Source organism: Heloderma suspectum, chromosome 1 (genome assembly GCF_057233095.1).
Source record: "Heloderma suspectum isolate Gila_16-S chromosome 1, 16-S_ref, whole genome shotgun sequence".
In the NCBI taxonomy this organism is placed as follows: domain Eukaryota; kingdom Metazoa; phylum Chordata; class Lepidosauria; order Squamata; family Helodermatidae; genus Heloderma; species Heloderma suspectum.
Genome location: NC_139458.1, coordinates 54,400,152 through 54,417,800, shown reverse-complemented (window position 1 = coordinate 54,417,800; position 17,649 = coordinate 54,400,152). Strand labels below are relative to the sequence as shown.

General features: G+C 44.0%; 2 protein-coding genes across 11 annotated transcripts in view; one reads left to right on the top strand and one right to left on the bottom strand.

The window, feature by feature from the left end:
- Window positions 1–9,575, bottom strand: part of PPP2R3C (protein phosphatase 2 regulatory subunit B''gamma) — a 41,625-nt gene extending 32,050 nt beyond the window's left edge. For both annotated transcript variants that reach the window (XM_084843679.1, XM_084843673.1), the window contains exons 1-2: window positions 9,458–9,575; window positions 1,688–1,815 (exon numbers count right to left, since the gene is read on the bottom strand). In XM_084843679.1, coding sequence (XP_084699805.1) covers window positions 1,688–1,815; window positions 9,458–9,506 — 177 coding nt within the window. In that variant the 5' untranslated portion in view covers window positions 9,507–9,575. The remainder of the gene's footprint in view (window positions 1–1,687; window positions 1,816–9,457) is intronic.
- Window positions 9,576–9,670: 95 nt separating this feature from the next.
- The window catches only part of PRORP (protein only RNase P catalytic subunit), a 94,118-nt gene continuing 86,139 nt past the window's right edge, over window positions 9,671–17,649 (top strand). For 4 of the 9 annotated variants that reach the window (XM_084843608.1, XM_084843659.1, XM_084843597.1 and 1 more), the window contains exon 1: window positions 9,671–9,812. Coding sequence is in view for 1 of the 9 variants with exons in the window: in XM_084843588.1 (XP_084699714.1) it covers window positions 9,868–9,915 (48 nt within the window). In the remaining 8 variants the exon portion in view is untranslated. Of the gene's footprint in view, window positions 9,916–10,587; window positions 10,608–17,649 lie in introns of those variants that run through there. The other 5 variants (XM_084843588.1, XM_084843644.1, XM_084843616.1 and 2 more) reach the window with 2 other exon arrangements.

Sequence of the window (17,649 nt, the reverse complement as noted above, 5' to 3'; positions counted from 1 at the left end):
GAATCAGAACTACTCTGGGATTCTATGGGCTCAGTGTCCACCCTGACACTGGGTTAGATATTGCTACATTTCACAAATAATTATTACCTTCTAAGAGCTGTATACAGCTTTGTCCATCCACCAGCAGAAGAGATACCTTGGGAGAAACTAATTCTCATTCCCCTGTACAGCACCCACAATCTGCCTAAATCTACACCTGAGGGGTGGGGGACTAACCAAAGCAGATCTGGGGGCACATGGGGGAGGAAAGGGAAGGGAAGCCTGATTGTGTAAGCAGAGGTCTGCTTGTGCCCCACTGGATGGAACCCAACATTTTTAAATTAAAACTCATTGTAATATTCAGCGTTACTTTATAGTGAGAATAATATATATCCTTATAGTGTTCACCTTCAAAACAAGCTCGTGAAGTTATTATTATCCTCATTTTACAGATGGAAACTGAGGAAAACTGACAACTGAAGCTGACAGCAGGTAAAATATCTTGTGTGGTCGTGGGCAAGTCATTTAGGCCTAGTTCACATGAACAGCAACTGAGGTGAGACTACTCCTCCTGGATTGTACTACTTTAGATTGCAGCTGGATTGCATGGGTGATTGCTCCACTATAAAAATAGATTCCCTGTACACAGAAAACTAGCACATCAGGGAGAAAGCTAGGTAAAAACATGGAGTATGTAGTGGTACAATCCAGCATCAGTTTTGTATGAACTGTTCGTATGAACTGCTGTTTGTATGAACAAAGCTATAGTCCATAGCAGAATTAGAACTGGAAGCCAAATTTCCTAATCCACATAAAACTCTCTAACCTCTAAAGTACACTGGCACTGTATTTTTGATTGAAATTGTGTAAAAGACCCCCTCTAGATAAAGTGTGATTTACTATTACCAAATATCCATCCAATCAAGATACCATAATACTGTTTTGAAATTGTGCTGTTCATATTTGTTTCATTAAAATATCTCAGCCCAGTGCTACAGACTTGGCAGCTTACCAGTCCACAAAGCCACTTTGCTTTTACAAGCAGAAACAAAAGGATTGCAAGTGAAGAAAAGGCAGATGAATTTGTTGGCCAAGGCAACATTGTGTGTGCTGGGTTGCATCACCATATCATGCAAGACGGGCAAAAGTTACTGGTGAAAGTTTTGGCAAGCCCCATTTATACTACGTGACACCACAAACCTATACAAGCAGGACTAATACAACTTGGTAGGCATACTGCAGCCCCCGTTGGGAAACTCATCAGTAACTCACTTGGACAAGTAGACAATTCTTTATCTTCCCCTTCCAGCCCTAGTATATGTTGACTACAACTGTCAAGCAATTGTATCTATAATTTATAGGAGACAGTCTTACAGTTATGGAAACTTGTTTTAATCAATACTTCTGCACAAAATAAAATAATTCTAGTACCTTTCTTTTGAGGAGGGCTGGGTTGCTCACCTTGGTTATCAAGGCTATCTGAAAAGGGCCAATTCACTCCTGTATCTTTTGAAGAACTTGTGTTTTAGAAATTTGCCACAAATTGCAATTCTACCATAGATAATAATTGGTTTTAATGAGTCTGCTGCATGCTCACAGTTCATTCTGTTAGAAATGTAAAGCATGCCAAACTGTTCCACCAAATGAAAGGCAGTACTTTTTCTTTCTTTTTTTACTGAAATAGAGTAATACGGAAACCATCACTTACCCTATAGTAAAATCGTGGTATATTCATATAGGAGGTATTGGCATTTTTCCTTCCTCCTTTCCATTCCAGGTAATATTTTGTAAAAAGCTCCATTTCTTCATCCTTCAACTCTTGATCACTCCTTTTAGCTAGTTAATATAAGACAGGATACATTATACTTTATTCATATGGATTATTTTAATAAAACAAACTTCCAAAACATTTCTGCTTTTGTATTTCATGTATCAATTTGATATATGCACACACCCACACGCAGCTGCCTGACTTCTCTGCCAAATTTCTCCTCAGCGTCCCAATCCTTTAAAATCCTTCCCTGTTAAGAGTGTACTGTCCCTCTTAGGGGAAGCTCTCATGAAAGTGTTGTATCCAAAGTAACCTTTCCTTTTCTCCATATGCGGTATAGTAATGATTAACAGTCTACTGTTGAAAGTTTTCCCTGAGAAGTTAGAATGTTCTGTGACATAACAGCAGCTGTGCTAAAAGCCAGTTTTTAGGAAAGAACTATTACATCTGTATGGTGTAATAAATACCCAACAGAGAATCATACCCATGTTTGGAACTCTGCAGGAAAAAACTGGTGGATGATTTAGACTGGAGAAAAGAATATAAGGAAAGGGTTAAGCAGCTCTTGTTGCTTCTACACTCTCGGAATTCTTCTCCAAAAGCTGTTTGCCCATATGAAAAGCAACTATAGGTATTTTGTTAAACACATTTACTCTAGTCTATTTTAGAATTACAGCAGAGGTGGGCAACACCCAGGCTGCATGGGTTTTCAAAGGCAGCCCCACATAGCATTGCACTAATCCAGATAAGAGGTTACCAGAGCATGGATAGCTATAGCTAGGCTATCTCTGTTCAGATAAGGATGTAGTCAGTATACCAACCTAAGCTGATAAATGGTGCACGTGTGCCTCTAATGGCAATTCTGGATCCAAGACCACCCCCAAACTATGAACCTGATCCTTTAGGAGGAGTACATCCCCTGCCAGAACAAGTTGAATATTACTTAGCTGGGCAGACGAACGACCCACTAACAGTACCTCCATCTTGTCTGGATTGAGTCTCATCTGACCCCAGAGCTCAGCAGTCTTCCACTACTGCACAGCATGGGGGAAGGATTTCCCAAGAGTTTATCCCCTTCCTCCCACAGTTCCAGGCCTCCAATGTGGCTTTCATATTTCTAAACACATTCAGCGATGGGGAATTGAAAACCTTCCTTGGTAGCCTGTTTCATTACCTGACTGGTGATATGAGTTTGAGGAACTGATAATGCCAGTGCAGGCCACTATGGTTCTCTTACCCTGGGGGGTTACTCCTCCAGCAGCAGCTTGCCAGAAAAAGCTTTGGGAAGCAAGCAAGCAAGTTTTTCTCTAAGGACCAGAAGACCATAGTAGGTCAAGGCTTCCTATTTATAGATGGTTTTCTGTAATTGTTGCAAAATCCTATCTTCTTTTAATTAAATTCCTCATGGGCTACAAAAATGGGTTATCATTTTTTTTTTCATAGAATCCATTTGCCTCTATTGTTCCTTCCAAATATTTGGTAATAAAGTTTATCAGCATTTTAAAGAAATATATTTTGAAGTCACAGCTCTAGCTCTATATTTATACTATGAGTCCTCTTATAACATGCTGTTTTAATAAAATAACTGAAAGATGAAAATCACAGTCCAAAGATGCACTTACAATTTACAATTCAGAAAGGCGGGCATTGATTTTTTGCAATCAAACGCTGCCTCACATGTGCTTGTTTGTTGCGGAGAAGGGGGAATTTGCATAATATTTCAGCACTTTGATATCAGAATGAGCTTATTATATACCTGAATGCACTGGATTGATAACAACAACGATCCTGCCAGGTGCTAAAAAAATACATAAGGGCAGTTATAGGTAAAATGTCAAACTGAGCTTCTGGAGACAGCTGTGGTTATTAACTGAAGCAGCTGTGAAAATAAACTAACAGAGTGGGTGATATCCTATGGCCTCCTCAACACGGGTGATTCAAGGGAACATAAAAAGAGCCATGCTGAATCAGACCAAAAATCTATCTAGGCCAGCATTCTGTTCACACAGTGGCCATTAGTAGAGGTGCCCAGAGCACTGTCTGGTTAAGTTTTATTGCATGAGTTTCAGTTCTTGAGGTCTGAGTATGCAGACAAGTGCTTGGCCGAGTCCGGTCAACCATCTGTGTGCTTGACCCTTGCCCGTCATAGCTTATTACATCTAATAGGGAGGGGATGTCTACCTGGGTCCAGGAGGTTGTCAACTCCTCCTTGAGAGAAGGAGTGGTGCTGGACACTTTAAAGGAGGCAGTTATTAAACCACTCCTGAAAAAAGCCTAATACGGACCAAGAAGTTGTTAACAACTATAGGCCAGTTGCTAATATCCCCTTCCTAGGCAAGGAGCTTTTGCGGGTGGTTGCTGGCCAATTCTAGGCACTCATTAATGAAATTGATTATCCAGATCCATTTCAATCGGGCTTCAGGCCTGGTTTTTGAACAGAAACTGCCTTGGTTGCCCTGTGGGATTACCTTTGCTAGGACAGGAAGATGTGATCCTGTTGATTCTCTTGGCGCTCTCAGCAGCTTTCAATACCATCAACCATGGTATTCCTCTGAATAGGCTATCTGGACTGGGAGTTGGAGGTACTGCACTGCAGTGGTTGTGCTCCTACTTAGATGGCTGATTCTAGAAGATGGTATTGGAGGATTATACCTCTGTTCTTTGGCAATTATGCCATGGGGTGCTACAGGGCTCTATTTTATCCCCTATATTGTTCAACATCTACATGCAACTGCTGGGGGAGGTTATCTGGAGAGACGGACTGAGATGTCACCAATATGCAGATGACACCCAACTCTCTCTCTCCTTTTTACTAAATCCAGTTGAGGGAGAGGGTGTCCTGAACCAGTGCCTCGGTGCAGTAATAGACAGGATGAGGGCCAATAAACTGAGACTCAATCCAGACAAGATGGAGGTACCGTTAGTGGGCGGTTCATCTGCCCAGCTAAGTGATGCTCAACCTGTTCTGGCGGATGCACTCCTCCTAAAGGATCAGGTTCACAGCTTGGGGGTGGTCTTGGATCCAGAATTGCCATCAGAGGCACACGTGCACCTTTTATCAGCTTAAGGGCACAATCGTATGGCCGCTAGACAGTGACTAGACTGTCACTGGCGAAAAGGGGGCATTACTGGGGGGAGGGAGAGGACCACGGAAGTGCAGTTACAATGCTTCCTATGCACTGTCCGGCCTCCCCCACCCTGCTCTGACGCATCCCAGCTTGACAGCTGAAATTGGCTGCCTAGCTGCGAATGCAGGGCACCCAGAGCACGGAGGAGAGGATCCCCTCCATACTCCACCTGTCCTACACTGGATAGTCGGCCGCCTCCAAGTTCAGAGGCAGCCGACTATCCCCATAGGATTGCACCCTAAGTTGGTATACTGACTACATCCTTATCTGGACAGAGATAGCCTAGCTACAGTTATCCATGCTCTGGTAACCTCTTGTCTGGATTACTGCAATGCGTTTATATGTGGGGCTGTGTTTGAAAACAGTCCAGAAATTTCTGTTGTTCCAAAATAGGGCAGAAAGACTGTTAATGGGGACTGGCCATTGTGATATGCCATATTATGCCAGTACTTTTCCATCTGCACTGGCTGCCAGTCGATTTCCAGGCCTGATTCAAAGTGCTGGCATTAACATTCAAAGCCCCAAATGGTTTGGGGCCAGGTTACCTGAAGGATTGTCTCGTCCCACATATACCTGCCCAGATCTTAAGATCATGCTCAATGGTCCTACTCTGGGAACCACTGCCAAAGAAAGTGAGGTGGATGGCTACTAGGAAGAGGGTTTTTTCTGTTGTGGCACCCTGGTCACGGAATGAGGTTCCCAGAGAGGCTTGCTTGGCACCTACATTGTGCTCTTTTTGGCACCAGGTGAAGACCTTTTTATTTTACCAGGCATTTTAGTCTTTCAGTTTGTTTTAAATCTGTTACTGTATTTTAAATATTTGCACTGCCGCTAGGTTTTAATTGGTTATTATTTTTATTTTATACTGCGATTTTAAATTTTTAACTTGTATTTTATCATGTTGTATTTTATGGTTTTAATTGTTGTGAACTCCCAACACAGCTTCGACTATTGGATGGTATAAAAATGTAATAAATACATAAATAAATGAAATAAAAATGTAGGGAGATGTTCTAGAAACCCTATTGGTAAGAACTGGGATATGGGAGGAGGGTTTGCTTGAGATGCAATGGCAGAGGGGAAATCACATAAACCTAAGGTTGGAGGCCATATTACAGAGCCTTTGGCAGTAGCTCTATTCTACATTAAAAACACATTTGTCTCATGAAACTTCAGTGAAAGTTTGCTGATGAGGCCACAATTGTTACAGGAATTCCACTTATACTGCATGATCCAACTGAGTAACATCAAGTGTTATGCTGAACTGGGCTTACAGCCAAAGGAGGAATGGGGACAGCAGCACATGTAACCATTTCTATTGAATGGAGCTGCAACCCATATCACACCGATCCTTGCTTGGTCGCTTTCCTTCATTTCCAGTGCTATGTGGATATAGAATAATAAAATGAGGCTTCATTCAGACAAGACAGTGGTTTGAGAGTGCTCCAGGACCTGGCTTTGTAGCTGGAGGCTCGGGGGGTAGCTGTGGCCAACCATGCTTTGGCTGAAGTGCAGGCAGCACCCATTCTTAGATGATGCAGACCTGGCCACTGTCACTCATTCCCTGGTCACATCCATATTGGACTACTATGACAGTGCACTATATGCAGGGTTACCTTGAAGAGTGTTTGGAAACTCCAGCTGGTGAAAAATGAAGCAGACACAGTAGCCTCTGAATGTCGCTTCTTAAAACACATAACACCAGTTCTAGTTCATTTGCACTGGCTTCTGATTCATTTCCAGGCATAAATCAAAGTGCTGATTATTACCCATAAAACCTTAAGTGACATAGGACCAGGTTATCTGAAGCACTGCTTTTTGCCACATGAACCTGCTCGTGCAGTTTCAACCTCTGAGGACTTACTCGGTGTTCCGCTAACTTAGGAAGTGCAGTTGGTAAAGATGAGCTGTTTTCAGTAGTGGCACCCAGATTATGTAACTCCTTCCTCAAAGCAATTCAGTTGGCTCCTTCTTTTTTGAATTTTACGAGGATGGCAAAGACTTTTTTTATTTCACCGTGCTTTTCATTTATTTTCAGCATCTTAATCTCCTGCCGTGAAAGCGTACTTTTTTAAATTGACATAGTAATTTTAATCTCCTCTCTTGCTTCTGCTTTAGTGATTTACAGAGCAATCATATGGAGGTCAGGTGAGGAACATCCATGATGAAGGAAACACCACATCCAAGCCTTGCCAGTCTCATGTCAGCCAGGGCTAAAGGTGGCATCAGTCACTTGTTTCCTTTTTACTAAAACAGCTCCCCAACTCCAGGACTGGTGCAGTTTCTTTCTGATTCCAGGAGTGTGCTGGGGGCTTTGGATCCAAGGATCCCCAGCATGCCCCTTTTTTGTCTCCCTACTGTTATCAGAGTACCAACAGCAGAGGGGCAATGGTGGCTGTGATTTCCACTGCTGCAATGAGGAGGCCTTCAGTGGACCTAGTTTACCTATGGCTGTGGTGGGCTCTCCCACACTGGAGGCGTTCAAGACGAGGCTGGACAGCCATCTGTCAGGGATGCTCTGACCTGGATTCCTGCATTGAGCAGGGGGTTGGACTCGATGGCCTTGTAGGCCCCTTCCAACCCTACTATTCTATGATTCTATGACTTCCCTCTCCATCCATGGAGGAAGAGGTCCATAAAATCTTATGGCCCCTGGGACCCCTTCCCAGAGAACATTTTTATTTTTTACTATTTTGATTGTATTTCCATGTTTTAATCTGGAATCTGTCTCGGGGGGCCTTTTTGGAGGCTGAAAGACAGGGTAGAAATTTTCTAAAATAAAAACTAGAACAGAAAAACTTGACAAGCACTCAAATGTGGCAAGCACTAATGGCCAAATAACCAAAGCAATTACGGGATGGAAGGAAATATCAGCTCTGGGTGCCCTTCTCTAGACTTGCAAGATTGCAATGGGCAAGGACTCCCTAGCTATACTCTTTTCAAATAAGGAATCCATCTGCCTCATCTGAATTATCCACTGAAAGGTTTCAAAGCCTGACCCAAAGGGTTCAGTCTACACAGCTTTTCTAGTCTAGACACAGGGCCCAAGACAGTGTAACTGGATAAGCAACTACTTTTGAGCAGGTGAACAGAAAGACTTATATCATCATTATTATAAATCCATGTGGTTTGGGGGGAAGGTGGTGGCAGTATGGAAGTCATAAGGTAATAGAATATATGTATAAGTGCTGTATGACTTGAGATAGCTATCTGAAAGCCACTGTAAAACAGTGTTGGATTTGGAGATAGATTCAAGACCCAATCAATGAGTTGTTGAGGGACTTTAGGCAAATTAGTATATCAGTGTCTTAATTCCCAAATGATAACACTGAGAATATATTAACAGGGTGTTAAAACTAAACCAACTACTAGACTATAAAACACTTTGCCTCTTGAGATATAAAATTGTTACATTCTAATAATAATTAGTTGTAAAAAGGTTGCAGCCATACTTTTACCCACATGTTAATAGTCATTGTGAAAGAGAGGGCTGACCTCCCATTTGTCCATATATATACTGGTGCATGCAATGGCAACTTTAACTTTATTTATTTAGAATATTTTTATTGAGCTCGCCAGCCAAAAAGGTTCCCACAAGGAAGCCAAAAGAATTACAAATGGTAAATGCAGAACCAAAGGCAGCATAACATAATAACAAATAATTGGTTAATCTAGAATAACTATCCATAGTACTATTCTCCCAATTAAGTTGTTGAATACAGAACGGACCCAAGGTGATATAATGGATAGTGTGCTGGATTTGGACCAGAAGAAGCCTGGATCCAAGTCCTTATTTCAGTTATGAAGCTATCTTCATGAATAAGGGCACGTCAGTATGGGTGCTTCCAGATGGAAGGCTCCTAGCACTACCAGTTAGAAGGCATTGTGCAGCTATTCCATCTTTGCCACTTTAAGGGGTTTTCTGGTAAGAAAAAAAGGAAGGGAAGCAGTGGGAAAACATAGAGGTTTGTACAAATGGAAGACATTGTCGTCTAGACTCCCCATAAAATTCCATGAATGGGGCAGGGTGATGGCACAATAAAAGCCTCTTCTTAGAAGCACCATAGGTCTCAGTCTAACCTACTACTTCACAGGGTTGCCATGAGGATAAAACGGTGCATCCCCGTGTACCTTCTTGAATGACGGCTAAAATAGAAGTACGACAGATAAGTGAGTTATATTAAGGCCAATGAAGTTGTTATCAAATAAGAGAGCCTGAAAACTGCCAGTCAGCGTGAGGTCACGGGCATTTTCTGTTCTCGCTCCCTTCTCAGAGGTAGCTCAGCGGTTACAAAAGCGGCTCCCAGTCAAGAGAAGCGGCCGCCCTCCTAGTCGCCGCCAGAGAATGCCATCCCCGCATCCCTTCGCGGTCGGGCTGACAACTTCTGAAACCAAGCAGCCCAGCCTCCCTGGAAGGGCTGCGCTGAAGGAACGAAGGCCCGGTGGCGCTGAAGGCCAGCAACGGGTCCCCAACTGTCAGTCAGCTCTTCCCCCGTCCGTCCATGAGGGAAAAGTCCGGCGCCGCCGGCTGTCCGGCTGACAGTCCCTCCCCGCGACGCACATCCCAGAGCACACTCACAGTCGGTGCTGACAGCCAGCCGGCTCTTCAGCGCCTGCTTCCAGTCCATGTTCCGCGGCGCTTCCGTCCCGCTCAACCGCCAACTTCGCTCCCATCGGCCGCTGCCGCCAAGAACACCATCCGGGAAACAGCATCTGCGTCACATGACCATGCGTGCACCGCTGCCGCCATTTTAAGTGTAGGCAGAAGTAAAGCCATCGCATCGGTAACGGAAGAGCGGGTGCCCTTAACTGACATGGCTGCTGCAGGCCAGACACGCTCGTTTCTGATTGACCCCTGTAGGCCATGTGCATTAGTCAGCCGACCTGACTAAGGCACTTCAACGGGCTGAAGGTTCCGAGGAAGGCTTTGGAGGGTCTGTACTGTGGTCCCCGTTGCATGGCGGGTGTTTGAATTTATTTTAGCTGCAGATGGCCGCGCCGCATCATGTAACTAGGTCGGATGGACAGACAAGGCTGGTAATGTCCTACTTAAATGGGCAGCTGCAGTGTGTAGACCAGGAGGCGAACCTGGACTACAATTTCCAGCAAGTTGTGCGCTCTGTTTCCCGGACGATGGCTTGAATAGTGGGGCCGTGTACAGACTGACTTTTTTTTCTCGCTGGGTTGCGAGTTGGAGATTTCAGTTTGCAATAATAATTTGGCTATTTAGGACGCAATCCTAGGCAGGCTTAGACAGAGAAAAAACCCTACAACTCCCAGTATACCCCAGCCAGCATTGCTGGGGCATGCTGGGAGTTGTAGGACTTTTTTTGCTGTCTAAACCTGCATAGGATTGTGCCCTTAAACTTTTGGCTATTTAGACTTGGCTCTTTTGTTTTTAGTTCTTAACATACTGTAAGATGGAATTACATAGATACGGAAGAGCAAGAAATCTAAATTCTGGATAAACTGTATGCTTATATTCACAGCAAGGTCTCTCTCTCCCTGCCTCCCCCCCCCCCCATGCACAAGAGTATGCAGGTTTTTCTTGTGAGGATTAAAGGATTTTGTTTTATGAAATCTCTACAATTATAGTAGGAAATAGAGACTGTCCTCCTATGCCTGCTGGCTTCTGATGAAGTATGAAGAGGAGGAGGTATTACTATGGAAACAAGGGGACAGAAACGGCCTTATGCCCTGGGATTCTTGCGGTCTTCTCTTTTCAATAGGTTGGAAATTTGGTTGCCTGTGTGTTATCTGATACTGGTTTTATATGTGGTATATCGTGGTTAAGCTTTATAGCTAGAAGCTAGCCTTGTGGGCTTTGGTAGTGTGGTATCAAATATGACTACACACATGCAGGTTTTGTTCAAGCTTAGCCTTCCCCAACGTAGTGCTCTCCAGTTGTTTGTTTCCCATCACCACTGACAATTGGCCATGCTGGCTGGGACTGATGGGAGCTGTATCCAACAGATCTGGAGAGCACCATGTTGGGGAAGGTTGCTCTAGACCATAGTATAGTGCTATGTGAATGAACTTGCGCCCTCCCTGCCCGCTTTAGCACAGCTGTTAGGAGTTTTCAATTAAGTGCACTTTGTTATTTCATCCTATCCAGGACAAACATTGGTTAGTTTAAGCTATAGTTTGTCTAAACAAGCCAAGATCAAATTGTGGTTTCTGATCTAAGCTTGTTTGGATCATAGTTTAAATTAACTGCAGTTCCTGCATTGGACAAAATGACAAATGTTGGTTTGTTGAAAACAGAAGGAGATGCCTCCAATCTTCTTCTGGCCCATGCCAAAGGAGAGATAAGGAGGAGCACAGGAGCTTGAGGCTTGTTCACATAACACTAAGCCACAGGTATTATGTCCAAACACAGCCACAATATCTTGTGTGTGTGTGTGTGTGAGTTTGAATGCAAAAGTACTTGGAAGTAAGGTTTTACTGGGAAAATAGTTCTTATTTTAATCCTGGCAGATGTTTACCAGAGATGTTGCTTGCTCCATCTTCTGGTTTCATCAGTTATTTTCCCCAGAAGCTGCTTCCTAACACCAATGTGAGTTTATGAAACTGCAATTTCTCCTGAACCAAGCATTATCCTATGAACAAGAAAAAAAACATCTTGGGATTGTTTGTTGTTTATTCACTGAGTCACTTCCGGCTCTTCATGACTTCATGGACCAGCCCACGCCAGAGCTTCCTGTCGGCCGTCGCCACCCGCAGCTCCTCCAAGGTCGAGTCTGTCACCTCCAGAATATCATCCATCCATCCTGCCCTTGTTCGGCCCCTCTTTTGCCTTCCACTTTCCCTAGCATCAGCATCTTCTCCAGGGTATCCTGCCTTCTCATTATGTGGCCAAAGTACTTCAGTTTTGCCTTTAATATCATTCCCTCAAGTGAGCAGTCTGGCTTTATTTCCTGGAGTATGGACTGGTTTGATCTTCTTGCAGTCCAAGGCACTCTCAGAATTTTCCTCCAACACCACAGTTCAAAAGCATCTATCTTCCTTTGCTCAGCCTTCCTTATGGCCAGCTCTCGCAGCCATAGGTTACTACGGGGAATACCATTGCTTTCACTATGCGGACCTTTGTTGTCAGTGTGATGTCTCTGCTCTTCACTATTTTATCAAGATTCGTCATTGCTGTCCTCCCAAGAAGTAAACGTCTTCTGATTTCCTGGCTGCAGTCAGCATCTGCAGTAATCTTTGTGCCTAGAAAGACAAAGACTGTCACTGCCTCCACGTTTTCTCTCTCTCTTTGCCAGTTATCAATCAAGTGGCTTTCCATAATCTTGGTTTTTTTGAGGTTGAACTGCAACCTAGCTTTTGCACTTTTTTCTTTCACCTTCATCATAAGGTTCCTCAGCTCCTCCTCGCTTTCAGCCATGAAAGTGGTATCATCTGCATATCTGAGAGATTGTTAATGTTTCTTCCAGTGATTTTAACTCCAGCCTTGGCTTCATCAAGCCCAGCACATTGCATGATGTGTTCTGCGTACAGGTTGAATAGGTAGGGTGAGAGTATACAACCCTGCCGTACTCCTTTCCCAATCTTAAACAAGTCCGTTGTTCCGTGGTCTGTTCTTACCATTGCTTTTGTTGTTCAGTTGTTCAGTCGTGTCCGACTCTTCGTGACCCCATGGACCATAGCACGCCAGGCCTTCCTGTCCTCCGCTCTCTCCCGGAGTGTGCTCAAGTTCATATTCATTGCATCAGTGATGCTATCTAGCCATCTCATCCTCTGCTGTCCCCTTCTCCTTTTGCCTTCAGTCTTTCCCAGCTTCAGGGTCTTTTCCAGGGAGTTTTCTCTTCGCATTAGGTGGCCAAAATATTTGAGCTTCAGCTTCAGTATCTGTCCTTCCAATGAGCACTCAGGGTTGATTTCCTTTTAATTTCATGGCTACAGTCACCGTCTGCGGTGATCTTGGAGCCCAAGAAAGTAAAATCTGTCACTGCTTCCATTTCTTCCCCTTCTCTATGCCAGGAAGTGATGGGGCCAGATGCCATGATCTTCGTTTTTTTAATGTTGAGTTTCAAACCAGCTTTTGCACTCTCCTGTTTCACCCTCAGCAAGAGGCTCTTTAGATCCTCTTCGCTTTCTGCCATTAGGGTGGTATCATCTGCGTATCTGAGGTTGTTGATAATTCTCCCGGCAATCTTAATTCCGAGCTGTGATTCATCCAGCCTGGCGTTTCTTATGATGTACTCATGATGTACTGATGAAATTAAATAAGCAGGGCAACAATATGGAGCCTTGTCTTACTCCTTTCCCAATTTTGAACCAATCGGTTGTTGTTATAGTTCTTCTGTGTATTCTTTCCACCTCTTCTTAATCTCATCTGCTTCTGTTAGGTCCCTGCCTTCTTTGTCCTTTATCATGCCCATCTTTGCACAAAATGTTCAATTGAGATCTCCGATTTTCTTGAAGAGATCTCTAGTCTTTCCCATTCTGTTGTTTTCCTCGATTTCTTTGCATCGTTCATTTAAGAAGGCCTTCTTGTTTCTCCTTGCTATTCTCTGGAACTCTGCATTCAGTTGGTTATATCTTCTCCTTTCTCCTTTGCTTTTCGCTTCCCTTCTTTCCTCAGCTACTTGTAAAGCCTCCTCGACAGCCACTTTGCTTTCTTGCATTTCTTGGGATGGATTGAGTTGCTGCCTCCTGAACAATGTTACGGACCTCCATCCATAGTTCCTCAGGCACTCTGTCTATCAGGTCTAATCCCTTAAATCTATTCCTTACCTCCACTGTATATTCATAAGGGATATGATTGAGGTCATACCTGAACGGTTTAGTGGTTTTCCCGACGTTCTTCAATTTAAGCCGAAATTTTGCAAGAAGCAGCTCATGATCTGAGCCACAGTCAGCTCCAGGTCTTGTTTTTACTGACTGTATGGAGCTTCTCCATCTTTGGCTGCAAAGGACATAATCAATCTGATTTCGATATTGACCATCTGGTGATGTCCATGTGTCAAGAGTCGCCTCTTGTGCTGTTGGAAAAGAGTGTTTGCTATGATCAGCATGTTGTCTTGGCAAAACTCTATTAGCCTTTGTCCTGCTTCATTTTGTACACCAAGGCCATGCTTGCCTGTTATCCCGGTGATTTCTTGACTTCCTACTTTAGCATTCCAATCCCCTATGATGAAAAGGACATCTTTTTTTGGTGTTAGTTCTAGAAGGTGTTGTAGGACTTCATAGAACTGATCAGCCTCAGCTTTTTCGGCCTCAGTGGTTGGGGCATAGACTTGAATTACTGTTTTGTTGAATGGTTTGCCTTGGATTCGTACTGAGATCATTCTATCGTTTTTGAGATTGTACACCAGTACTGCTTTTCCCACCCTTTTATTGACTATGAGTGCTACTCCATTTCTTCTAAAGGATTCTTGCCCACAATAGTAGATATAATGGTCACCTGAATTAAATTCGCCCATGCTTGTCCATTTTAGTTCGCTGATTCCCAAGATGTCGATGTTCAATCTTGCCATCCCATGTTTGACCACCTCCAGCTTACCTTGATTCATTGATGTTACATTCCAGGTTCCTAAACAATATTGTTCTTCACAGCATCGGATTTTCTTTTCACCACCAGACACATTTATTTATTTATTTATTCATTCATTCATTCATTCATTCATTCCATTCCTATACCACCCACTAGCCAAAGCTCTCTGGGCGGTTCATAAACATTAAAACCAAACTGCACACAATAAAACAATTTAAAATATATAGAACATTAAAACCACAATATAACAATACAACCACAATAAAACCTAGCAGCAGTGCAGGAGTTTAAAATACAGATTTAAAACAGCAAAGCTAAAAGTCTAATGAGCTGAAATGCTAAAATGCCTGGGAAAATAAAAAGGTCTTCACCTGGCGCCGAAAGGAATACCATGTAGGTGCCAGGCGAACCTCACTAGGGAGCTCATTCCAGAGCCAGGGTGCCACAGCAGAAAAAGCCCTCCTCCTAGTAGCCACCCGCCTCACTTCCTTTGGCAGGGGCTCATGGAGAAGGGCCGCTGACAATGATCTTAAGGTCCGGGCAGCCACATATGGGAGGAGGCGATCCTTCAGATAACCTGGCCCCAAGCCGTTAAGGGCTTTAAATGTTAATACCAGCACTTTGAATTGGGCCCGGAAATGGACTGGCAGCCAGTGCAGCTGAAAAAGTACTGGCGTAATATGAGCTTGCTGGCCAGTCCCTGTTAAAAATCTTGCTGCCCTATTTTGGACTAGCTGAAGTTTCTGGACCATTTGCAAAGGCAGCCCCATATATAATGCATTGCAGTAATCCAGACGAGAAGTTATCAGAGCATGGATAACTGTAGCTAGGCTATCTCTGTCCAGAGAAGGGCGTAGTTGGTATACCAGCCTAAGATGATAAAAAGTGCTCCATGCCACTGAGTTCACCTGTGCCTCAAGTGACAGTTCTGGATCCAAAAGCACCCCCAACTATGAACCTGATCCTTTAGGGGGAGTGCAACCCCCTCCAGAACAGGTTGAATGTCACTTAGCCGGGCAGATGAACCACCCACTAACAGTACCTCCATCTTGTCTGGATTGAGTCTCATCTGACCCCAAGTCTCATCTGACTCAATCTGGATTGAGTTTCAGCTTACTGGCCCTCATCCAGTCCATTACCATGCCCAGGCACTGATTCAGAACAGCCACTGCCTCACCTGGTTTTGATGAGAAAGAGAGGTAGAGCTGGGTGTCATCCGCGTATTGATGGCACCTCAGCCCACACCTCCAGATAACCTCCCCCAGCGGTTTCATGTAGATGTTAAACAACGTGGGGGATAAAATAGAGCCCTGTGGAACCCCATGGCACAATTGTCATGGCACAGAGCAATAATCCCCCAGCACCACCTTCTGGAATCGGCCATGCAAGTAGGAGCGGAACCACTGCAGTGCAATGCCTCCCACACCCAACCCAGACAACCTATCCAGAAGGATACCATGGTTGATGGTATCGAAAGCTGCTGAAAGGTCCAGAAGAATCAACAGGGTCGCACTCCCCCTGTCCGTCTCCCGGGAGAGGTCATCCCACAGGACGACCAAGGCAGTTTCCGTTCCAAAACCAGGCCTGAAGCCCAATTGAAATGGATCTAGATAATTTGTTTCATTCAACAGTGCCTGGAGCTGTCCTACAACCACCTGCTTAGGCACCTTGCCCAGAAAGGGGATGTTGGCCACATCCACAGCTGAGTGTCCTTTTGGCTTTGGCCCAGCCACTTCACTCTTTCTGGCGCTACTTGGAAGTACCCTCTGCTCTTCCCCAGTAGTATATTGCACACCTTCCGACCTGAGGGGCTCATCTTCCGGCATCATATCTTGTGATACGTCCCATGGGGTTTTCTTGGCAAGAATACTGGAGTGGGTTGCCATTTCCTTCTCCAGTGGACCACATTTTGTCAGAACTCTCCGCCATGACCTGTCCGTCTTGGGTGGCCCTGCATGGCATAGCTTATGGCTTCACTGAATTACGCAAGCCCCTTCACCACAACAAGGCAGTGATCCATGAAGGGGCTTACCATTGCTACTTGGTCATTATACAGATTCCTCAGGAGGCAGACAAGATGACTTGGTATCCCCATACCATCAAGAACTTGCCACAATTTGTTATGATCCACACAGTCAAAGGCTTTAGAATAGTCAATAAAAGAGAAATAGATGTTTTTCTGAAACTCCCTGGCTTTCTCCATTATCCAGCGGATATTGGCAATTTGGTCTCTCGTTCCTCTGCCTTTTCTAAACCCAGCTTGTACATCTGGCAATTCTCGTTCCATGAATTGCTGGAGTCTACCTTGCAAGATCTTGAGCATTACCTTACTGGCATGTAAAAGAAGTGCCACTGTTCGATAGTTTGAACATTCTTTGGTGCTTCCCTTTTTTGGTATGGGGATATAAGTTGATTTTTTCCAATCTGTTGGCCATTCTTCTGTTTTCTGAATTTGCTGGCATATGACATGCATCACCTTGACAGCATCATCTTGGAAGATTTTAAACAGTTCAGCTGGGATACCGTCGTCTCCTGCTGCCTTGTTATTAGCAATGCTTCTTAAGGCCCATTCAACCTCACTCTTCAGGATGTCTGGCTCTAGCTCACTGACCACACCGTCAAATCTATCCCCGATATTATTATCCTTCCTATGCAGATCTTCCGTATATTCTTGCCACCTTTTCTTGATCTCTTCTGCTTCTGTTAGGTTCTTGCCATCTTTGTTTTTGATCATACCCATTTTTGCCTGGAATTTACCTCCGATGTTTCTAATTTTCTGAAAGAGGTCTCTTGTCCTTCCAATTCTATCATCTTCTTCCGCTTCTGTGCATTGCTTGTTTAAAAATAATTCCTTATCTCTTCTGGCTAACCTCTGGAATTTTGCATTTAATTGGGCACATCTCCCCCTATCACTGTTGCCTTTTGCTTTCCTTCTTTCTTGGGCTGCTTCCAGTGTCTCAGCAGACAGCTATCTTGGCTTCTTGGTTTTCTTTTTCTTTGGGATGTTTTTTGTTGCCGCCTCCTGAACAATGTTGCAAACTTCTGTCCATAGTTCTTCCGGGACCCTCTCTACTAAATCTAGTCCCTTAAATCTATTCTTCACCTCCACTGCATATTCATGAGGAATATTAGTGAGCTCATATCTAACTGCTCTGTGGGTCTTCCCTGTTCTCTTTAGTCTGATTCTAAATTGTGCAATAAGAAGTTCATGATCTGAACTACAGTCAGCTCCAGGTCTTGTTTTTACCAACTGCATAGATGTCCACCACCTTTGG